This window comes from Platalea leucorodia (assembly GCF_965183815.1).
Source record: "Platalea leucorodia genome assembly, chromosome: 1".
NCBI classification, from domain to species: Eukaryota; Metazoa; Chordata; class Aves; order Pelecaniformes; family Threskiornithidae; genus Platalea; species Platalea leucorodia.
Genome location: NC_138823.1, coordinates 118802255 through 118826778, shown reverse-complemented (window position 1 = coordinate 118826778; position 24524 = coordinate 118802255). Strand labels below are relative to the sequence as shown.

Sequence of the window (24524 nt, the reverse complement as noted above, 5' to 3'; positions counted from 1 at the left end):
AGCTGCCTGGCAGAAAAGGACCTGGGGGTGCTGGTTGACAGCCACCTGAACATGAGCCAGCAGTGTGCCCAGGTGGCCAAGAGGGCCAATGGCACCCTGGCCTGTATCAGGAATAGTGTGGCCAGCAGGAACAGGGAGGTGATAGTGCCCCTGTACTCGGCACTGGTGAGGCCGCACCTCGACTACTGTGTTCAGTTTTGGGCCCCTCACTACAAGAAGGACATTGAGGTGCTGGAGCGTGTCCAAAGAAGGGCAACGAAGCTGGTGAAGGGTCTGGAGCACAAGTCCTATGAGGAGAGGCTGAGGGAACTGGGGTCATTTAGCCTGGAGGAGGCTGAGGGGAGACCTTATTGCTCTGTACAACTACCTGAAAGGAGGCTGTAGCGAGGTGGGGGTCGGTCTCTTCTCCCAAGCAGCAAGCGATAGGATGAGAGGAAACGGCCTCAAGCTGCACCAGGGGAAGTTTAGGTTGGATATTAGAAAAAACTTCTTCACCGAAAGGGCAGTCAGGCACTGGAACAGGCTGCCCAGGGAAGTGGTTGAGTCTCCATCCCTGGAGGTATTTAAAAGCCGTGTAGATGTGGTGCTTAGGGACATGGTGTAGTGGTGGGCTTGGCAGTGTTAGGTTAACGGTTGGACTCGATGATCTTAAAGGTCTTTTCCAACCTAAACGATTCTATGATTCTATGCTTTGGTGTGCTTACAATTTCCAGTTGTACAGGGTGCTTCATGGTGACCTGTGAGCAGTGGCAGGTCTGTGAGATAACTCCTCCTCCCTAGACACGTGTGTCGTCCCCCCCCCTCAGCTATGCCCTGGCTTAACCCATTTCTACCTGAATAAGCCCCTGAAAAGCATAGTTTTTACTGCCATCTAATGTCTACCCAGACTGCATAATCTCCTGCTGGTACAGTATATTAGACTAATGCCATTAGACCATTCGATTCTCCTGAACCTACTTATCCACAGCAGGACACCTGGTTCATCGCAAGTTGCCTGCCCCATTGCAGGACCTTCCCAGCTAAATCCCGCTCGGCTCTTCGCAGCGTCACCCTGCAGCCCGTGGGTCCCACAAACGCCAGTGTCACGTGTGACCACCGGCTAGCACAACTGGGGCAAACGCACCAACTGCATCTGCCAAGACACTGGAGTCTGGGGGTCATTTTTGGTCCTTTCTGGATCCAGCAGCCAATGTTTCTTGCAGCACCAAGGAGCATCCAGGAGAGCTCTAGGCCAGTGCCTGGGTGGCTGTTTTGGGGAGTCCAGCTGGCAGCAGCACCTGGCGCAGACCCTGGTGCCCTGTCCCAGCCCCTGGGGGAGGTCTTATGCCTGAAGATCCCATGGGAGAAGGTTGGGGGGTATCGCCACAGCCGTGTGGCACCCACCCCTCGCTGGCCTGGGCTGTCCGGTGGGCTGCGGGTTACACAACCCATGGGGCAACACCGGGGAGAGACCCCGGCCTCCGCTCACCGGGCATATTTGGAGGGGCAGAAGAAAATTTGATCCGATACAGCCACCAAGGACGGTGGACCACAAAACCCTCAGCTTTGGCAAAGAGCAGAAACGGGCTCAGGTACCCCACATCTTGGCAAATGGCAGGGAAGGCATATGCCTACATCTCGCATATGCTGAATTTAAACTGCCTGGAAGGGACTGCACAGGCACAGCAGTGTCCATTAACTAGAGTCTCCGAGTGCTTATTTCAGCATTGTTTTCTACCATAACAGATTTGCACGGCACTTAATCTCATTCTAATTGACCAGAACTGCTGATTGTGTTATAATTAAATTGCAGTCTAATTTTACTTAGCTATAACTGATAGAACACAAAGCTACAGAAATTAAACCACGATGAAAGGAAACTGCACTAACCACTGCAATGAATATTAGGCCAGAATTAGGCTGAAGAAATGTGGCAGCAGACCACCATCACGGCCACCACTATTTACAGAAATGAATATTTAGGGACCAAGGGAACCTAAAATAGTTTTTTAACGTGTGTTTTTCCTACATCCATCGCTCTAAAAAGAATTTGGATTTCAGTTAAATGGGCAAAACTGAGATTGTTGGATGACTGTCATTGTGGGCTCAGCTTTTCCCGACATGTTGACTGGATACTGACTGTTGGGGATGAAGCCCATGCTTCTAATGCCCATTTTTCTACTGTCATATTTCTTCCCTCTTGCCAGACCAACTATTTTATTTAGTGTGTTGTAGAAAAGTCAGCTCATCGTGCAGCTAAAAGATCAAAGGTGCTGACTGTGCAAGCCCTAGAACTAGGTCATTCAGTTCCCTTTCCAGATTTAATCTTCTCTCTCTTTTGTACTAATGAACCTGCAGTGGAGGTGGCTTTTTACATTTCTTGGGCATTGAAATGAAAGCCACCATCACTTCAGCCCATGCAAAAGTATGAGAAAAAGCTCTATGTAATGCTGGAGAGCAAATTCCTGGAGGTCCCAGTTGTCATGCCATGCTCTCTGTAGAGCGTACGCTTTACTAAAATAATAGTATATACATATTTCCAAAAGCTACTTTTCATGGGGAGCTGAAAAATTGTATCAACCCCTCCCCATACATAACAGGGACCACAGACTGCACCAGCAGTATTAATGCTGGGGAGTACTCCCTTCACGTCCATCATTTCTGCCTTCTCCCCCACTGGCCAGTAAATCCAAGCCTACATGGAGATGTAAACTTTAACACACGCCAACACCTGATACTCTCCTTGTGGCACTGCAGTGGTGACAAGGCACCTTCAGCTTTTACCTGGAGATAACCCAATAAGGGCTACTTCATCAGCTTCAGCCATTGCTGAGTTTGTCTTGTGGTAAACCATACACCTCTGGTCTCCTCCAGGATTTTGTTTTTAAGGGCAGGGTAGCTCACGAGCACGTGTTTTCCCATTGATAAAGCATACCTTTTTCAACAATGAATGAAGCTAAAATCCCAGGTGTGCAGTGACTTACGTGGCGCGGCCTTCTCAGGAGGGCTAAAAAGTAGAGTGATGCTTTATTGCTCTAGACAGAAAAAACACCGAGAAGAAACCTGGTTTGGTCATTAGCCTGCCAGACTTGGGCGATGCTCCTCTGAAAGCCAGGCTATGGCAGGAGCGACCTCAGCCCGAGAGCTGAAGACTGAAAGCCGCAGGCCTGTGCCACGTGATATTTTCTCTTTTCACTAACCAACCCACATGAGGTTAATGTGCAGAGCGCTATTAATCCTCCTACAAACAGATCATTTTTCAGTTCATTAAACATGATTGCTAAACTACCAGTAGCTCTTCCTCAATTACTCACCTCTGAGAAAAGTGGCTCACAACTAAGTGGGAGCAAAAATAGATATTAAACTGTTTATCCCAATGAAATCTCGTGCTGTGCAGGATAATTTCTGTTATTATTTGGTTTCTTTGAGTGGGGGTGGACAGAAGAACTGGGTTTGTCTACGCTGAAGTATTTTGTTAATGCTGAAGAGACGTGTTTATTCAATCCAGCAAGCATTCATTTTATGTTTCCAGAATTTGTACGATGAGCAGAGCTGACCAACCTCTTCCCTCCAACCCCTTCCATCACCTTGCTTGACTCTCTCCCTCCAGCAATATAAAAACGCCAACCCCTGCGCCTTTTCACCCGGCTCCGTGGTTCCTTAAGAGAGGTCTCTTGCAGACATGCAGGGCCACCCCTTGGCCTGAAGCCTGACTTTCAGACCCTGGCACAGCACTGTGGCACCAGCAGGAGGTCACTTCTGCACTCTGCTGCTGGAGAGGGGCTGGAGGGACAGGATCAAGGTCTGAAGGAGGCAGCAAGGAAGAAGGCAACCAGATGAATACTGTATTTCAGCACATCTTTTCCAACCCTGCCTCTAAAGGAAAGAGGAAAAATCCCCGATAAGGCTGCTGTTTCTGGTACTTGGGAACAAGCTGGGGAGGGATGGCTGGTGCTGGTTAAGACAAGACAGGAATCTTAGAAATTTGATAAAATGCAAAGCTAGCTTTGAAATCATTTTAGGCCCTAACAGTCTGGGTTATTAAATGCATCCGGTTTTACTTGTAAAAGGTATTTGCTCAAAAATCTGATTAATTTATGACTTTCAGATCTAGCCCATGGATACAACCCCTAGTAGAACTCCATTTCATGCCTTCAGAACAGCTATCAGTGTCATGATACCTCAGCTTTTCATCCAAACCAACAACGGACAGACCTAATTACTTAAAAAAGAGCTGATGAAGGAATTAACTTCCAGCTAAGTCTCAATCATCCATACTTATTTAAAAGCAATGCCCCAGTCTTCAGCAAAACCCTTCTATTATGCAATACAAATCAGTCCAGTTCTTCATCTGGGAGCAAAGTGCTTCAGTGCTACTTTTTCCCCAGCCATCGAAATTGCTGTATGACTGCCATTTTGGGGAAAGGAATAAGATTTAGATTTGTCTTCCCAACTGTGGATCCAATTTTGAAACCTTTACTTTGTATTCCGCATTCCAGAGGGATGACTGTACAGTGACGTATATATGGCATCTTCCTGAATTCAATGGACAGACTCCAAAAGATCAGTTGATCCTGGTTTCTATGCTTTCCAGCATTATAGCTTTTCCTAAACAACAGACTCCTTTTCAGGGTACCTGTTCACCAGGTCTGTTGGTGTCATGCAACAGTAAGCTCCTGACCTCAGGAGAGCTGCAGAGCCCAAATTACAGCCAGTCTCTTTGGTGGGAATCTCTGTTAACTAAGTTGAAACCAGCCAGATCTTACCCAGCTAATTAGCAGGTAAGAGATCCACGCTTCCAGGGAGTGATCGAGCTGACCCTGTTTTAGGAAGCATTAAAGTACCTACCATTAAAGTCTTCAGCAACGAGAGAGGGAGCTTACACAAAATGTTTAGATTACTAAATTAGCTGAAATTGAACCCACCCAACACATAACATGGCAGTACTTCCATTAAAATGACCCAAGCTAAGCTATATAAATGTAATTCCAAATGGTGTTCTTACTGATATCTAGACTGATGGGCTCAGTCCCTAAATCTTAGGGATGGGCTTAGTCCCTAAGTCTTTGCTTGCAGGAGTGTGCAATGCTCGAGTTATATTTACAGCATCAATCTAGACCAGGAATGAAGTTGGTAAGAATTACACTTTAATCTACCTGACCTACCAACTATTTGGTTTGGGATTCTGTATCTTGTAATCAATAAATTCCAGAATTAAGTGGCACGTCTGCATGTCCTTGCTTGCTAGGGAACCTTTATGCCTCCCAAACAAACAAGCCAGTTCCACTGATTTGATTTCCTGAAAGGGAAGGCAAGGAGAGGATTAGGAGAGCTTTGGGTCAAATAGAGAAATATATTTAGGCGCCTACAGTCCCACAGCAATCCATATGCACTAAGGCACCCGAGAGACTCGCTGGAGCCTGTCCTTACGCAGTATTGGCAGCTTCCAGAAGGCGGCCTAGCAGCAGCTGGCCGGCCGTTTGGGCTGCATCCGTTTCTGGGTGAGCACAGGTGAAGGGGTGACTGACTCCTGAATCGGCATTTTGCCTGTCCTCACCTTGCCACCACACTTGGAGGCAGCTGGGGGCCATTTAAGGCCAATGCCATCAAACCCGGTAGTTCTGAAATTCTGTTCTTAAACCCACATCCGATGGCCAATTTCAAGCTATTTGGAGAGGATCAGGCACTGTTTTGTGATGTTGTATGGTGTCTAGTACCATGGGCTCCTGCTCTGTGGGGTGACTCCTAGTATTGTAACCAGTATGTTCATCCGCAGTAAAGGTGACTCAGTTTTATTTCAGTGGCACCGTATCATTAGATCTTTCTCTGTCACAAAATCATAGCTTCGGTTTCCTGGCTTTATCAATAGATCACCTTTTTTCTCCCTGAGGTAGCGCAACCAGACTCTTCCTCACACGTACATCGTTGTGGGGAACAGCCAAATCTAAAGATTTTGCTTCATGTGTTTCATTACATGGAATTAGAAAACCCATCTGGGCTTCATCCGAGCTCTGCACAAACACGAGCAGCCTCAGCAGCGGATGACTTTGTAGCACTTCGGTACGTTTACATGCCTGAGTTAGCCTGCTGTGCCTATACGGGAAGTACATGGACTGGACGGTCAATGATCACACATAAGACCATCTGACTCTTAAATCTCTATTAAACATGACATTCTTCAAATAATGGATATGAAGGTTAAATCCTACTATAAAGCCACTCACCTGAAATTACCACTGTTTCTCAAGCCCACCCTGAATGCAGCCAGAATCAGCGTCTGAGTTACCAATGTGAGCTCAGGGCCAGTTTTCTGCTGTCAATTCCTTTCCTCTCCTTTTTCTTTTTCTCTCTTCAAGTTACCATTTTTAGCACCTTGTGCCAGAAGAGGTCAGTGCTCCTGCCCCAGGAACAGTTGTGCTGAGGCAGCCGTCGCTATTCCGCAGAACGAAGTGTCCATGGCGTACAGCATCCGGTAGGCTACGATTGCCACATCCGAGTGACGTTACCCAGAATGACCTGAACCGCTATACGAGCTCACCAGCCCCAGAAGGAAGAGGCAATAAGACATCTCAACCAGAAGAGTAAGTCCCCTTTTCTTCAGAGCTAGCATTTCCATCAGCAGCTGAAACTTTCCACATAGTTAACCTTAATTAGTATACTCACAATTAATTAATATACTCACAATACCAGGGGGAAAAACCAAAAATCATTCAGTACCTTCTTACATTGCAGGAAATACTGTCGATTTATTTATTGGAAAGATTCCCCACAGGGTATCAGGAAGTCCCTCCATGTGTGAGCTGAAGATGTTAGGCTACATTTTGGATTAGAGCTTGTTCTGCAACATGACCGCGTGGATGGCAGCAGGGAGGCCGCCGGACCCAAGCTCTTTACGCCTGCTGGCTGTGGTTTGAGACCTTACCGACGGTGAGATCGGTCAGGGCCCTCGGCAGGAAGGAGCCCTTGCAGCTGTAGGGTAGGACACTATTCTCATGGAGCGTACTCTCAGGTCTGGGGGGGCTGAACCCACCAAGTTTCTCTGGCAGGTGCTGGAGAAGGGCCGATTTCTTTCCTTCCGTCACGGAGCCTGGGTTACACTCCTGTATACCAGCCTCAGCAAAGAGAGGAAGCACGGCTGTGCCTCTGCAGGGTCTCGCTTGCAGTGCCTCGGCCCAAAGCAGGTGTCAAGTCAGAAAAGGTGCGTCAGAGAGAGACGTGCAATGAACTTCACGGTGAGCTGGTACGATGGCCGGCAGCAAAAGCCGTGGCTGCTTGCCCGAGCGAGGAATAGGCAGTGAACAGCCCGGTCCCTTCCTGCATGTCATGGACCCCAAAACACAGGCAGGGTCTCTGTCAGCCCAGGGGGGCTAACCTCTCCCCACACTCCCAAACCCGGTCTCCCACTGACGTCACTGCAGCTGTATCTGCTTGGTTTTGTTAAACAGTGAGGCTGGTTGAAATGAGCTACAAAATCATGGTGCATGCCACCACCGGCCCTAAGGACATCAAACACCGACAGCAGCACCACCTGCTGAGAGAGTCCACAAGCATCTAAAATTCCCCAGCAGAGGGGTCAGCATCCCTGCTTTGACCAGAAAGACATTATTTTAGGAAAACAAGTTTTAAGTTACCAACACATTTCTCTGGAGCCGTATCCTGGCACATCTGTGCTACCTTCCTGCGCGGCAGCGATTGCAATCAAATGCCCGGGAACTTGGCTCTCACTTGATGCAAGTCATCTACCCCTTGGGTATAACTGGCTCCAGAGTTTCAGACACTCTGATCTCGTGGACACAGTGTACTTTCTAATCTTGTAATCTCATAAGTCATTGTACTGTTGCTGATGCTTCACTCTTGGGGGAAAAAAAAAAAAAAGCTAATATATAAAAGGGAGGTTTCAGTTTTACAAAGCTGCTTTTATTCACCTGAATCCTGCTAAGGTCAAGAGAAAGACTGCTACTGACTCATAACAGCATTTGAATTGAGTGAGGAATTAGAAGTTACGCTTTGTACAATTTCAGCTCGGGAAAGAACTAGTTTCCTGAACGATCACATGGTGACAACTTTCAACCTTAACAAAAGTCCTAGAAGTACTTTCCAACACTTACTCACCAAATCAGAGCATTTTTCTATGCCAGTTTTAATACAAGCTAGTTACAGTTTTGATCCTATAGATATTAAAAATGGGTTTCAGCCTCCTTATATGAACAAAATACCCGCTGAAATCCAAAGTGCTGTCAGTGTTCAAGGAGCTCATCCCTAATGGGCTGCTCCCAGCTCTTACAGTCTTGGAAGAGGAATGGGCCCCCAGGTGTAACCCATACCCAGATCTACCCAAATACCCTTTTGGGCCCAGCCTGCCTGGGGTGGCACTGGAGAGGACCATCAGCCACCCAAACTTCTGGTCCCTAAAGGGGCTCCTCTGACTTCTGCCATGGTTTTGAGCAGCTTCTTTAACACCGGTTCCCTACAACTCTTTGCTGCAGGCAGCTGGGTCCGGCGTGCAGTCGCTCCCATTGCCCCCATGCAGACGCGCACCGAGCTCCTCTCCTCCCCCGCGCTCCAGCAGACCCGACCCCAGCGCTTCTCTGAGCCTGCAAACTCGGAGAACCAAGTGGAGGAGAAGCAACTCCTTAACCCCCCCAAGCAAATCATTCCCTGCGGATGCACCTCCCAGGACTGGCTCGCTGCCAGAGGAGGGGCAGCGCTAGCTGGTGGAACCTGCGGGGATGCAGAGAGGCAGGTCTGCCTCTTCCCGTGGCACCTTGCCGTGGGCTGACTTTTGCCTGTTACGAAGCCATCGCTGTCGTCTCCTGCCTCTCCCGGCGGATTTATTTCTTCTCTCTGAAGCGGTGCAGGGGGGGGTCTCTTACTGCACCTCTCGCGCAGGGCTCTGCGGTAAGCGTGCGCTGAGCTGCGAGTCGCTGACGGCGTGCAGCCGCCGTAGGGAAGGGGTACATCTAAGGACAGATTTCAGATCCTCCCCCTCTCAGGCAGGGGAAATTTGGGGTACAGTTTCACACGGGTTATGCCTGCAACCACCCAGGAATTTTACCAAATTTCCCCCTCTGCATTCCCCCACCTAAACTTTACAGTCGTTTTTCCTGGCTTCAGTGTCACTATTTTCAGTATGTGCTGTCTTCTAGTGACATCTAGGGATAGAGACTGGAAATAGCAAGCTGGCCATTTACGTAAGCATTGCTTAAAACATAATTCAATCTGATAAAATGGGGTTGTTTGATACAGAACATGTAACTGCTTTTCAAAAAAAAGGCCAGGAGTCCCCTATCTCCTCCCAGAAACTTAAAAAAAATAAATAAAAAAAAAAAGCTCACAGGAGAATTTGTATTTTTAAATATCTTTTGTTGTATTCTCCTGATCGCAAAACTTTAATCACACAAGGGACATGAACCTATAGATCTTAAATAAGCCAGTGGCTGAAGGGACAGTTGCGATTAAGATCGGGAGAAGAGCACATTGCCCGTTTTGCAAGAACGATGCATGATACTCCCCAAGGCCCGTTCCTCAGCTCATGTGCGCTAGCATTAATTTCAGAAAGCGGTATCAGAGACAGGGCACTGACTGACGTAGCATTTCACTCCGGTACAAAGACGGCAAGCAAGATGAAGACATTTTGTTACTAAAAGCAAAGCACATGAGAAGGGATAAAGTCATCAGGAGGACAGAAACACTTGGAGGTCAAAAGAGCAAGCAAGTTGCCTCATGTAGCGGGATCTACTATTTACTCATTGCTACTACTATTGCCAATTTACTCATGACATTCGTACGTCAGTTCTCCAGTCACGAATCAGAGAGTCACCGTGCTTGGTGTTCCACCTACACAGGACAAGGCTACGGGCCCTGACGTGCAGACCTTACCAGGCTTCCCCCGGAGCACCGCCACAACAGCCAAACACGATCAGACGCAGAACGCGCTACGTGCCTGTGTAATACTTCCCGTCAGAGATGCAGAAACATGCAGCCTAGCTTTTTTAAACCAGTCTTTGTATGACTGTACAATCTACATCTGCTCTGGATTTCCCCCTGTAAATTTAGACATCCTAATTCTTCACAACCCACAAGAACAAAAGAATCCTGCAGTAATTCATGCCCGGACCTTTGGAGAACCCCCAAAAATACCACATCTCTTTAATGGCAGGAGGAAACATGGAACATACTCTCAGAAGGAGGACACATCAAGAGAAGGGCTTATACACATACCAGGGGCTTGTATGTCCAAAACAAAAGTATTTAAATCTGCTCATGTGGAAAAACAGTATGGAGGGCAGGGACAGAGGCAAGCTGGTTGGTTTTCAAGATCTTTTGGTCGGATCAGGTGGAGCTGTGCCAGCTGAGGCCCCAATTTCAGTGAACAGGAACAACTCTGTCCAAAAATAAAGGTTAAGTAATTTGAAAAGTGTCAGTGGATGCTTCACCAGTCTTTGCAAAACAGCCTGTAGAGCCTCAAGACAACTACCTAAGGGCTATTACCATTTTAAGCAGGTTTCCATTGCATTCCCACTGCCTGCAGCCTCATCCAGCAATCTGCAGCCGCTAGCTACAGGCTGCTTTTGCTTTTGTGTATGTGTCCTCTGATGCTCATTTCTTGTCTTCTGAATGTCGGCCTTGACGATTCCTACAACTTTACAGGTTTGCTTGTTTCCCCCCCCGTAAATCTCCACAGCAAACCACCAGCAACTTTCCCTGTTCAGAGGGTACTGCCTGGAATTTGTCAGGCTACTACTTTCATGAGGCAGACAAAAAGTAATTAAAGGGCTGCAGGGACAGACCCACAGCAGATGTCCATCTCTGTGTGGTCAGATCACGTCCCATGACCAGAGCGTTCCGTTACTTTGAATTTATTGTCAGAGACCCAGCCGCGTTATCAGGCTGAACTGCTACGAGAACCAGCTAAGGCCTGGAAACCGCGCAGCTGCTCCTGCGCAGCGCAAAACACGATGCTGCCGTGTTCAGACTGGATGCGGGTGGAGGCAACCTGAAGGGCTCTGCATTGCTCTGCTCGGACGCGAGGTGCAGACACCTCCTTCCCTCTCGTCTTCTGCAGAAACCCTGTTTATCTTCCATAGCGTTACTGAAGGACAACCTAGTTTCAGCGTGACTTACGCCAGCACTGGAATTGCCTTCTACTACCAGGAGAAATGAAACAATCTGATGACCCCAAGGGATGTCCCTCCCCTCAGTGCCCTTTAAAAACAGCTCAGCATGCAAGGCAGGTGAGGCAGTGATGGGTGACGACTCCAGGCCCAGCTACTTTCAAACAAAGCGCTGTTCACAATATCTTTTTAATGAAGTAAAACCACTACTGGACAATCAGAAAGTTTCTCTGCACCACTGCAAAATCTTACCTAAAGGAAACGTAGGTAAGGAAGGAAAACACTCTTCTTTCAACATTCCCTCTAAGCACCTTTTTCATACTGAATTCTCACTAATTATCTTGAATAACACATAGAGTAATTTACAGGTTACTGTTTACTAAAGGGACCTGGACAGTGGTTTTGCTCTGTATCTTCAAGTCCTAATCCAGATCTGGGCTTTGAGTTACAGGCGTAACTGAAGATACCGTCAGTATCAGATGCTGACCGGGATTGTACAGACACTGCCAAGTATCAGTTCGCAGGGCCATCTTTTTCACCAGCATTACCGAGCACAGACGCGTTGATACCACCGCTGTCTGTCCTGGCATTTACTGAGGTGTAGCCCATCATTCCTCGGGCGGTACCCCCATCACACCAGTATCTAACCTTCTCTGTCGGAGAGTAGCTAAAGGCTGCTTCCTCGACAACAGGGGCTGCCCTTCAGTAGATTTTTCCAGCAGGACTCTTGGGAACAGACCATTTGCAACCTTTCCACTGCGCAACTATTCTCCGATTACACATCAGTGCATTCATGTCATTTGCCGGGTCTACCTAAAAGAGCAACCTTCTAATTCACACGGGGGACAGGCTACCCAAACAACTGCAGCCCCGCCTCTTCCACGGGGTTAACCGTCCCATCGTGATACCCAAGGCCTGTTCGTCTGTACTGCAGGGACAGCGCTGTTTCCCTCTCCAGTTGTGAGAGGGACCACAAACGCAGCTGACAGCTAAGTCCTGTCTTTGAGGAGCATGACCATTCTACCTGCAACCACGTCTGCAGAATTCAGCTACTCATAACTTGGAGAACTGAGCCTGGATCACGGGTTTTTTTTGCTGCATAATCATAGCAAAGATGGCTTAAAATGGAAAAAAGCATTTATTATATACACAAGTACTTTTAATGAGACCCCAAATTAATTTCAGAAATGTGCTGGCACATTTCGCAGATGCAAGACATTCTAAAATAGCTGAGACCAAACTTGAGCACACATTACTGGCTTCATCTTAAAACACTGCATTTTGCTTATTCAAGAAATTAGATGATGCTCTTCTACTCAAAATTTTAGACCTCAAGACAGTATCATCATCTTGTTTTAGAGCTATAATATCCCAGTACAAGTCACAATATTTTTAAGTTGGTTAGTACAGATCACGGTAGAAATTTAAAAGAGGAAATAACATTTCTTGAAGAAATCAATGCCGATTACAAGAGGATCACGTACATCACTATTAAATTACACTACTTCTATCTTCCACCAAAAAAAATAATCCTCCTTAATAATAGCATAAAAGTCCATCTGTTTTAGAAAAGCATACATAAAATAACATCAGTACATTTTATTTCAAAATACTTTGTTGTCTCAACTCTCTAGCAATACTCCAATACAGGTTAAGACTTGTTCATAAAGAGATCAATCACAGGCATGTAGCAAACATTAAAAAGGCATGCCAAGTACAAATCCTCTTTTGAGATTTTTTTTTTTTTTAATGTAAACTGGAAACAGTAGGCATGAAGCATCTGTACAGCAAACATAAAACAGCTATGTAATTTTTCCCTTATTCATCTCAGGAGCTTTTGATCTTGCAACTGGAAAGTAACCTTCCTGTTGCCATGCATGGGGGACGCGTTCCTAACTAAACCGAGTCTAGGTGTATGGAGAGTCTTAGGAGGAAGGCAGATTCTTAATACTTAAATCCACATGCCCCTCTAAGATCGCTTCCATTTCCCTAGTGGCAGTAGCACACTAATTAGAGGAACACTCAGTGACACTAATCAACACTGAACACACCAGAAGTGACAGTAACCCCTACTGTGTCCCAAAGTCATCTATAAAAAGGCCTCCCACATTCTTTAACTTGCTGAATACCTATCTTGTACATACTTTCACATAGTAAGAGGCACTACCGAGCCACTTTAAACAAGGGTATAACACAGGGATCCTGTACCTTAGAGCCTCCCAGAAGGATTAAGGAAAAGATAATTGCTGACTGGAACTGAAGGTGTATCTGTCTGTATGCATCTTTAGGGCAACTGCGTACTGACTACAAGCAGGATGGCAGAACAGGACAAAATGCAGAGCATTGCTTAATTATTATTTTTTAAATATTTAAGACTTAAGCTTAAACAACTCTTCACAATTTTAAGTTTTATAATGGCTTTAGATACATTTAAAATCTTAAATGCCAAGCTCTCAAGGAAGTTTAGTTAGGATTTTTAAAGACACAGGAACAGAAATACCAATGTTATAGAGGTCTTGCAGTCCAAGTGAATCTAAGTTAATGAAAACAGACTTAAGATATAAACTTATTTCCTAAGGTGGGGTTTTTTTTTGTGGGGTTCCTTCCTCCCTCTCCAAAGAAGTTCACCAGAACAAAATGCTTTTCATTTAGGCTGTGCAAGAATGTAGTGCAGGAAGGTTTAAGCAAAGCCACTGAACCAATGAACAGTATGCACACACAATCTAGGCACTATTCTTTCCAAAGGTTCTTTCACTTGAGAAAATCATTGCTAATCTGCCCGTAGCTGTGCTCTTCACACTCATCTCTCAAACACAAGGTCAGATTTAGCAGACCACAGATGAAGGTCAAGGGTCTGACAATTCACACAAGAGGAAGCAGGCAGCTTACAGACTTAAATTACTAAACCTCATCTTCTACAAATAAGGACTGCTACGACCACTTGGGAAGGGATGGTTTCATTGTTCATAGCTGCATTAAATAGATGTAAGCTCTGAACAGACAATTAAACGAATTTATTTATGCAACACCTTACTCCAGTGTACCAGCTAAGAGAACCAGCTACAACAGCCTAATATAACTATGTACAGTAAGGCTGTGAATTTGAAACAGCAGTTCCTACATCCAATTGCAGCTCGTGGTTAAGCCTAGGTATCGCTAAGCAGCAGTCTTGGTTTGGAGATCTCACATAGACTGCACAATATTCCAAGAAAAAGAAGCCACCTCTCTTTGCAGCCTGAGCTTGCCCAGTCTCAAGTCCTACTAGTGGGTTTTAAAAGTGTTTTCTATTATTAGCTCCCTTTTACTGCCTCGACAATTATGGGTCACATCCTTCACCATTTTTTAACCTATTTTGCAATAGATGGAAAGACTGAAACCTGCCTTCACTGTGAAAACAGGTTTTCATGGCAGTAATTTAAACAGTCCTTTCCCAAGTCTTTCATGTTTTTCAGCATTCTTGAAACATGGATATAAATTCCAAATAGGCTGAGCTTTGACAAAGAAATTTCAGCGTAAGATGGTAAAACATGAAATTCTTGAAGCCCTTCCTCTGGAACACGAAAAAGGCCTCGGCTTCTAACAAGGCTAGTTACAGTCTTATTGAGACACTCTTCTAGTTTAAAACACTTCAAGGACAAAAATTTCTGCTTTCCTTCTGGAAAGATTGTTGCCACAACAAATCTCATCTACTTAAACTTCAAATGTGTTACTTCTTATTCCCTCTCCTTTTAATTTTGCCCTTCAAAGGTCAAAACACAAGCAGCTCCACTAGAGCATAAAAACCAAGGCACCCATCAACTGCAAGGTTCCTCCTATCAGAACGGACTTTTAAATGAGGAAGAAGAAAACGAAGGGTTTTCTTATTTATTCCAAGCAGAATGACTATGGAGAAATGACTCAAGCTTAGGTAGTAAAAGTTAATGGAATGCCATCTGAAATGATGACTGACTCAATAACACATGAGCCTTGCTAATCATTTGTTAATCTCCAATTCAAAAACCCACTAGAAGTACTCATGTAATACCAGTGAAATAGGATAAGATACTGCTTGGTTTTCCTCTTGGGCAGGAGAACAAGCTTTAAACGAGAGCGTCAGTTTTTCTGACATTTGATAAAATGAAAATCACTAAGTGCTATGTACCCCCGAAGGATTAATTATTTTAGCATCTATGAATCAGGACTAGGTAAACTTGCAGTACAATGATTTTATTCTGCTAATGTGCAACACTTGCATAAGACTTATTCTTTGGATTTTTGTTCTGCGTGATGGTGTATCATGTTTTGCTGCAGGCTTTCCCTCCTCTTCCTCCTGAACACACTATACCTTAACAGTATACAATCTTCTGGAACATCGTTTTCCTGGAACAGTTAAGATCTCTAACACCAGGCAGAATTTGTGGAGACTGAGAGACTGGACACTGGATTCTTACAGGTGGAATTGTCTAGACCAGACAGAGAAAGAAAGTGTCATATGAATGTTCTATAATGCTCCCCTAATTGTTGTTATTGCCATAAAGGTTCATATCTTAATTCAGAAATCTTGGGGGGGGGGGGGGGGGGGGGGGAGTTCAAGTGAGTTAAAATTGAGCGTTTCTGTTTAGAAAGGCAAGTCTCAACAGGAAACAAAGTATAGGCACAGGTGATACTAAGTAATATAGTTTTGCCTATTCTTGATGTTTACATAGGTAGTCAGCAGTTCTTTTCCTTCTCAATAAGTTTTATTAATAAAAGTCTTAGCAGTAAAGAAATGTCTCTTTCTTCCTTTCCAGAGAATACATGATGTTACAAGAAGTTTTTTTTAACTTTTCCCACTATTCTTATGATTTCCCAGCTCAGCATGTTTTGAATTGTTTCAGAGAAAATTCCCATGTCTCTCTCACAATGAAGATAAGATCTCTGTGTTTCACCAAATTAAGTCCTTTCATTCTGTAAAGAGACACATCTTAAAAGCAGAATACCAAATGCCTACAGCTAACTAAAACTAGATGAAAAGCATGGCGGAACAAACCTATTATAACTTCAGATGACAGTTAATGAATTGTCTGCTAGAAAAGTAGACTAAATCAGCTTCCTGTAGTAACACCCAAACCCCATTACAAGCCCCTCTATATTAACCATTAGTCACAGCAAAACTTTTCACACTGGGGGGGGGAAGGTTAGTGTAGATCCTATTCCCTTCCTTCCTTCCACAGCTAACACTGCCAGCTATTTAAAGCACTCTGCTTGCTGACATTAAATGCACAGTCATGGCAGAAACCAACTCCATGTCTTTCCCCTTCACGCAGTCACAGAAGAGATACAAAATCCCATGCACTTCCTTCAAATGTTTTGGGAGTACTATGTAAGACCTGGATGTTTAGCATGTTATCAGTAATAGCAGCCTTAAGGAGTTCAGCTTATTTTAGTCCTACTAAGCTTAACGCTAATATTTCATAGTCACTGCAGTAAATTTTAGAGAAGATCCAGTTACTTACTCAGCAAACAATTTATGTCTTATCATGCTGGTACTAAGATACACTTACACAAAAGACTTTAAAGTTCTAGTCTTACAGCTACAGGATAAGATCACATCAAGCTAATCTACTGATTAATTAGCTAATACTTTGTCACATAGATTTTCCAATTTATTCAATGAGCAGTGAGCTACACCTGCCACAAAACATTTTAGCCATTCTTTAGTAAGGCTGCTGTGCTAGTTTAAAACTTAAGCTAAAGCATTTCAGATATCCCAGAAAATATATGAATAAACTTTTATTTCTAAGCAACAACACACACTATTTTAATACAACCCACACATTTAAGTCAGGTAGAGAGTAATAAACTGAACAATCACCGCTAAAACATTTCCATTGGAAATGTGTTAAAGTTCACAAGTCTCTTCATTACCACCTTACTGAAGTTTTCTTATGTGTTTCTAGTCTACACACCACATGTTTCACGCAGTCATGCAAATCTGAATCAAATTTTAAACGTTCAGGTAACAGGGAAGTCCATTCACTGCAAAGATTCATTTTTCACAGAAGAGTCAGGCTAGGTAAGACCAATACTGCAGGGTTCTTCATGGGAATACACGTATTTTAGAAACCATGAACTTTCAGTTGTTCTTCCTTGACAATGCCAATCTAAAGGAGAAAAGCAACATATTTCAGTAAAGCTTACATGCTTAGGGTATTACAGTGATATCAAGTTACCACAATCTTATACTTTGATTAAAGACACTGCAATACGATATATACTCAATAAAGCAGTTTTCTAGTTTCCACAATGTTTCTGGGCCAAGCAGAAGAGTTGACTATGCAAAAAAGAAAATCTTATCAGACATCTGGCTTGTTCTGTAGTCCTAGCACTTACTCTTTAACAGCATAACATCTCTACATCGTGATTTGCATCAGTAACCTAGAAGTGAAAGACTCTTTCCTCCGTAGCGTTTTCAGTCTCAAAATTATGGTTTGCATGAAACACTTGATTTTACAAATGAAGAACTCAAGCTGCACTGCCAGAGAACAAGTGGTATGTTGTAGCAGGGTAAATGCATTCTACAGGGCTTTGGTTCTTACTAGAGTTTTACTCTCATTCTGCAAGTGTCATTTTACTTTTTGGCTGAAAATACAGAGGAACTATAGTGGACATCTTTAGCTGGTTAATTAACATCAGTGCCACCTGTCACTCTATTGCTTCCAGAGAGGTTTAGGTATTTATCTGCAGTCCCTCACCTCCAAGAGGAATTGGCAAATGTTCTTCCTCTGGTCACCTTGAAGCTGGATAACTTCACCGTATTCAGGATGTTCAATCACAGTACCATTACAAGCAAATTTCTAGAGAGAAACATTCATATCGTAAGGCATCTGATACACATTATGATTTTGCTTAGTAAGTCTTTTCAGCAGAATTTTGTCAACAGAAGCTGCTTACTAAATTCTGATGCCAAGCAAGGCAAAGGCTAGATCTATTTTACACTGGTTTTGAGAGCAAACGGAATACATCTGCTGATGCATACAGACACAAACTAAGCTGCTGATGGTAAACTCAGGCAAAGACAGGATTAGCTACTGTGCAGAACGCACTGGCCAACACTCATTACAAGAATGGAAAACAAAGTCATAAGATACATCCTTTCACCTCCACACTATTTTAAAATAAATATTTTCATTCTGGCAAAACTCAAGATCTCTATTTCAACAGCAACCCAGCTATGACAGAAGCAGGAATGCAAAAACAGTTCTACTTTAAACCGATTTTATTCTTCAGATCAACAAAGCCAGGTATCTGTGAAATTTTAATGAAACATTCAGAATATATTTTATTTGCTTCTTTATAGGAAAGAAATGTTTAGCTTCATCACTAGACTCTGATAGGAGTTTTGAAAAAGACAGGGAAAGGGATCAGCCTGAATATGAAAGTGATGTGCACTGGCAAGAATGATATAAAACAAATTATGTTACTTAGTACTAAAAGCTATCATACACCTTTATATAATATCTTTATTATTAAATCAAATCAGCAACTTCACCTTTTTGAAAGCTTTCACAAGTTTCTTCTTGTCATAATCATCTGCAATTCCCTGAACAGTTGTCAGTGTCTTTCTTCCGTTTCGTTGCTGGATCCTTATATGAATGTAATCCTCAGTCCCCGCCGGGAGTAAGTCGTCACCCTTTGTTGCATCAGCAAAGGGGTCTGCAGGAGGAAAAAAGACTCATGTAATTCCCACAAAGGAAAACACCCAAGCTCAAAAACTAACAAGTAAGTTTCTCACTTCACAAAGAGCTTTATTTAGGGGATAGTCTTGCTGTTTTCCCCCCGTTTAAAAAACAGAGTACTTTTTTCTACAGCTGTATTAAATCTCACTAGCCTACTAACTCAGCACAGTGCTCTCAACTATCATGCAGTTTCTTCACTGCCTTCCCGGATATAAACAATTTTCAGCTACAGTATCAATTTACTGCACTATTTCTTGCAAACTGTAAATCCTGAAGCTCTGAACAGGGTTCTGAGAGAACATCAAGTGCACATGAGTTTTAGACAGCCACATGCATTTTCAGTGAAATACCGAAGTCGCATCTTTTATCAGATCAACTGACAAGTACAGACAAATAAAAAAGCTCTTGTACACACACTCCTTTACAGGTCCAGAACAGAAGTCTTATACCATGACAACTACCACACTACCAGCATTTTAAGGCATGAATCTAATTCCTGGCTACTAATGTAAACAAAACATGGCAACAGACACCAACAGATGTCAGAGGCTGTCTGTAAACCAGCACCCCTCTGCCAGTCAGTAGTTTTAGGCAAGAATTGTAACAAAATTAATTTAGGCTTTGACTACAGAAAGGTCAGTTCTCAAATTCTTCCAAGCTTAAACTTATCTAGCACAGGTGAAACAGGAAGGCATTTAGGAAGAAGGGTTTCCAGGTTATACTTCTTATTCTCCCTTCTCCACAGAAACATTTAACAGTCACTCTATCAAGAAATTTCATAGCTGTACAAGTTTCCTAATCAGTAGCTCCAAATAAATCTTGAAGCATGAAGTACTTTAAGTAATTTTTTTAAAACGAATGAGTAATTTTTTGATACTCATCGGAATCGTACTGAAGAGTCCAATCTTCAGGAAGTGTACATTCAACAGCCATGCATGCTACAATTTCCCAAACTTCCATCCAAAACTCAAATCTAAAAACACTGATCAAGTTTTGCCATCCACTCAAAACAAATGCCCCAAAAGAGTAAAACTTCAGCAGAAATAGGAACATAAGTAGTTCAGCTGCAGACAGACTGACCCTTGTAGAAATACAAATGACAAGAGCATTAAAGGCACTGAAAGCATCATGAAGATGCAAGCACCACAAGAAAGTACAGCAGCACCGGGAAGCTGGACTGGTGTAATTTCTACTAAGGCATTTGTTAAAACATGCTGAATTTCACTGTGCCCCGCAGCTTGTGGGGCAAACAGAAAATTGCAGTCAAAGAAAGGTGAAAGAAAAAGGGGACTCAGGCATGGAGATCACTTAGTAGAGTTTAGGATTCTAGGCTGGAGATAAGCCAGCGCTGTAGGTGTCAACACTGGATTACTTCAAACAAATCCTTCGGGCAGCACCTTCCTAAGCACAGGACCAGCTTCCAGATCGTTACTAACATAACGTTCTCATATGGCTTATGCGTGCGGAAGATTAGAGATAAAACTCAGCCCAAAAGCTCGACAACATTACCATATAAAGTGTTAACTTGCTCACTTCTGTTGCCTACAGATAAGGAAGGTGGAGAACCATGGCCCATCGTGGTAAACTTCCCTGCTAATACAAGAGAAATGCCCTACCATCTGTATTGCTCAATCTATAGAAACAATACCTTTTACAGGGCACGCATCAGGTTTTGGGACATTGGTAAGGATAAGACAAGGCAGCAAATCAACAAGCAATTGGAACTGAGAGGATGATTCCCTTCCTTAGCAGAGGATACGAGCCCGAGGCTCCCTCTGCTCACAAGACCTACAGCTTTGGGACTGGAGAGCTGACAGAAACGCCCGGTTCGGGCTGCTACCAGCCATTCAGGCAAACAGGGCAGCAGGGGGTGTCAGAGCCACAGCACACGGCAGCACCTCCCACGGGAGCGGGGAGGGAGCAGGGCCCCCCGGCCCCGAGGCCGGCGCGGCGGGAGGGCGAGCGGCCAGAGCCGCCCGCAGGGAGCAACGCGGGCAGCCGCGGGGACGGCAACGCCCGCTCGGCAACGGCTTCCACGGCCCGGCGGCGGGCCGGGGGCGCCGACGCACCGGCGGCCCTCGGGAAAGCGGGGGCAGGACGCTGCCGGCGGACGGGGGCGGCAGCGGGGCCAGCGGGCCGAGGACGGGACAGCCGCAGCCCCGGGGCCGGTTTGCCGAGGGGGGCGGGGGGTGACTTGCGGGGCTCCCCGCGGCACAAGGGGGTGGCGGGGTGCCGGCCGGCGGCGGCTCTTACCGAAAGATTGGAGGTTCTGGATAGATGACATGCGACTCTGCGGCGAGAGGCTGGAGCAGCGGGGAAAAGGCCGCGGCTGGGTCCGCTCGGGTCGCGCCTCCGGCTCCGCAGTGCCGGCGGGGGCGGGGGGCGGGGCGGGGAGGGAGGGGAGGAAGCGAGGGGAGGGACAACAAAGGCAGAGGGAGGGGGGCGAATCTGAGGGGGAGGGAAGGGGGGGAGAGAGAGAGAAAGGAGTGAAAGGAGGAGAAAGCGCGAAGGGAAATAAACAGGGGTGGGAGCCCCCCGCCCCTCACCCCCGCACACCGCCCCACGCTACCGGTAACGGGCAGCGGCCGCCGCCGTTCCTCACAAAATGGCGGCTCGCCCGGGCCGCGCCAGGCACGTGACGGCCACGGCCGCCCCCGCGCTGCCCGACGGGAAGGAGAGTCCCGTCCCGCCCCGCGGCCGCGGCGCGCGGGGCGTCGCGCCGTCCCGAAGGACTACAGTGCCCAGGGTGCACCGCGCCGCGGCGGCCGGCGGGGCGGGGGCGGGGCGTGGGGCTGCGCGTGCCCCGCGGGGGCAACGGGCGGCTGGAGATCGGCGGCTCGGGAGCCCCGTTCCCCGCAAGAGGGGCCCCAGGAGCAGGGCTGGCCGGTCGCTGGAGCCCCGCCTTCTCCAGGCCGCCCTGGGGGGGGCAGTTAGCGCCCCACAAACCGCCCGCGTCTCCCCCGTTGTGCGCGGGCTGGGGGGGGACGTAAGCGGTGCTGGGGCTGCAGTGGTAAAGGTTTGCCTTTAAAAAGGTGCGCTTGTGTCACAAAGCTTGCCAGTGCTCGGGGGGTGATTAATGGCTTTGCGGATGTACCTAGTTGCATTGGCACAACTGCCAGAACCTCTATTCACCCCCCCCCCCCCTTTTTTTTTTTTTGGCTTTTATGCTAAGCTTCAGTCCATTTAAATGAAAGGGATCTCTCTCTCCTGTGATCCAAGGCCTGGATCAGCACTGCAGTAGTTTTATGAATGTCAGCGTGCATTGGTCTGAGAAAGTTTCTGCTCCTGGCACTTGGCAAGGAAGCTTTTCTTTTTCCCTGGGGTAAAGCAGGGCCATTTGCCATGGTACAAAACCTTTGCTTACCCTTTGCTACCATCGCTGATGAAGCCTTTCACTGCAGTATAGGCTTGTCTAATTCTTTCCCAAGCAGCTGCAAAAGGCACTATTGGGACAGTAATGGGAGGATGGGGAGATGCTAATTGCGGAGCCTGAGGTGCCTGCTTCAGTCACAGAGGCATGCCAGGATTTGGACAATGTCTGTGGATTAAGGACGCAGAGCTAGACACTGGGAGACCTTCTGGGCAGGTTGAGCAAGCTGAGGACTCCCATCCTCAGGGACATGTCCCTGGCATGTCCCCAGCACCTCTCTCAGAGAACTTACTTATATTACTACTAATGTGGGGAATTTTTGGCTCTGATGCATTCTTGCAAGCTCTACACCTCTGTACAAAATTTTGTTGTATATCTTTTGCCTCCCATCATCATCCCATGAAACTTCTTCCCAGCAGCAAAGCAGGCCTGTCATCCCTTTTTTCCCCCAGGCACTGTTTTTTTTTACCTTGGCTGGGTCAGTACTGTTGTCTGTGGGGCATTGTGATGAGCCAGATCAGCAAACTGATTTGAGTTAAAAAATAAACTCAAACGTTAAAACCTTAGATCCACTCCACTTGCATAATAATCCTGCAACCGTTGTGCTGGGACAACTGAAGAGGCCAGAGGCTGGGGACGGGCCTGGCCATGGATGAGAGGACAGTGGGTTTTCAGACACAAAACCCAAGTCCGAGTTTGCAGGTTTAGGCGAGTTCTCTGCTCACTGTGGTGGTTCTTGTGCTTACTTTGAATCTCATGCATTTAAAATAGTTTTGTACTTCTCACTGCAGGGCCTATGGGCTCATTGGGCATCTGTGGGATTCATTGTACAGTTTACAAACACATGAGATTTGGTGTCTGGGAAACAACAAAGCTCCTATGTAAGCCAAGAAGATGTGACTTTGTTGTCCTTAAAACGAAACCACAATGAACAGTTCTTGTGTGCAAACCTTGACAACTGCAGAGAGAATGGAAACAAATCCTAACTGCACAGCTTGGCATGCACTGGGCAGCGATTAAAACAAAGGTCGTGGCCAGCACCCTTATTCTTCCCTTGGCAGCCTGCCGCAGTGGCCACGTGTGTTGGCGTGGGGTCTCGGTGGGGCTGTGTCAACGCAAAGAGCTCTTCCTCTGCTGTCCTCCTCAGGGGGAGCTGCAGGTCTCCGTCTCATGTCCGTCACTTAGGTCTGACACATAGCCTGTGCCAGCGCCTTGCACCGCACAACTTTGGTCACTGTGGGCAGAGACAGATGGCATCCTGCTGGAGGTGTGCTTCTGCTTTTGCCCCTTGACAGCTGTCCTGAGGTCCTTTGTCCTGACGGAGTCCTTCCCTTTGCTCTTGAGCAGCCACTCGTGGCAATAGACCCGTGGAAGTCCTGGTTGCCAGGGCTTCTAGCCACACCAGACTGCAGAAAGGCGTGGCACAGCAGCAAACAAAAAAGGCAGAAGCAGTTAAAATAGGTTTAAAACCTAAGTGGAAGCAAGAGGTGGTGTGGCTTAGGCTGTTAAGTTTCAGATAGCAGCTAATCACCCTAGAGCTGAGGCTGGAGTTAATCTCATTCACTAATATCTATTAGACATCAGGATTTAAGCAATGGATTGGGAATGAGACTCTTGCCTTGCCATGACTAATGTATAACCTGGCAACTATTGTGCAGGAAAAGAACAACATCATCTCTAATTATCTTGATCGTGGCTTCAGGCTATTTAAGTGTAATAGTTGCCAGACCTGGTTATGAATAGCGATTAGAGATCCCTTTGCTTGCCTTTTACTGTATTTCAGTTCATCTGTCAAGCTGTATGTGAATCATTAGAGGTTGTTTATGACTGGATAAGCTGCAGGGAATAAAACCAGGGACTCACTGGCATGCAGATGAAAAATATGACATACTGAAGCCATAAAGTACACTTTTGTAAAACTTGTCACCCTAGTGCAGAACTGCACCTTCCCTGGGTACCCTCGATAGTACTTTGGCTGCCCTTTAGGAGCAGCGAGAAACCCAGACCAGTGGGAGAAACTTTGTTCTTCCAGAGAATTATTGTGTTGGAAACATGGGCCTGGAATACCATGAGAAGGCCTTGCATCAGGAAAAAAACAAGTCACCCACATGGTAGGGGCTAAAGCTCTGCTTTAATTTAGGACTCTGTATGACATCCATCTTTGCATGTGTACACACACTTCAGCTGCCTTCAATCCCCTCTGTAATAACCGGAACAAACAACATCGTTGTTTTTCATTTCCTGTAGATATTGTTCTAATATAGAATCATAGAATCACAGAATGCTTTGGGATGGAAGGGTCCTTTAAAGGTCATCTAGTCCATCCACCCTGCCATTGGCAGGGACATCTACAACTAGATCAGG

At 45.8% G+C, this 24524-nt stretch overlaps 1 protein-coding gene across 1 annotated transcript; it reads right to left on the bottom strand.

Moving 5' to 3' along the window:
• Window positions 1-12212: 12212 nt before the first annotated feature.
• On the bottom strand, window positions 12213-21371 carry EIF1B (eukaryotic translation initiation factor 1B). Its single transcript, XM_082311843.1, has 4 exons — window positions 21044-21371; window positions 18604-18767; window positions 17807-17908; window positions 12213-17215 (listed from the first exon to the last, which is right to left on the bottom strand). The coding sequence occupies exons 1-4, from the start codon at window positions 21072-21074 to the stop codon at window positions 17171-17173; spliced, it is 342 nt and encodes a 113-aa protein (XP_082167969.1). The 5' UTR covers window positions 21075-21371; the 3' UTR covers window positions 12213-17170.
• Window positions 21372-24524: the final 3153 nt, after the last annotated feature.

Coding starts and splice junctions, on each gene's coding strand:
- EIF1B (XM_082311843.1), bottom strand. CDS start 21,074: ATGTCATCTATCCAGAACCTCCAATCTTTCG. Junction 18,768..21,043: donor CCAGAACCTCCAATCTTTCG/GTAAGAGCCGCC, acceptor TTCCTCCTGCAG/ACCCCTTTGCTGATGCAACA. Junction 17,909..18,603: donor TTGTGAAAGCTTTCAAAAAG/GTGAAGTTGCTG, acceptor GTTTCTCTCTAG/AAATTTGCTTGTAATGGTAC.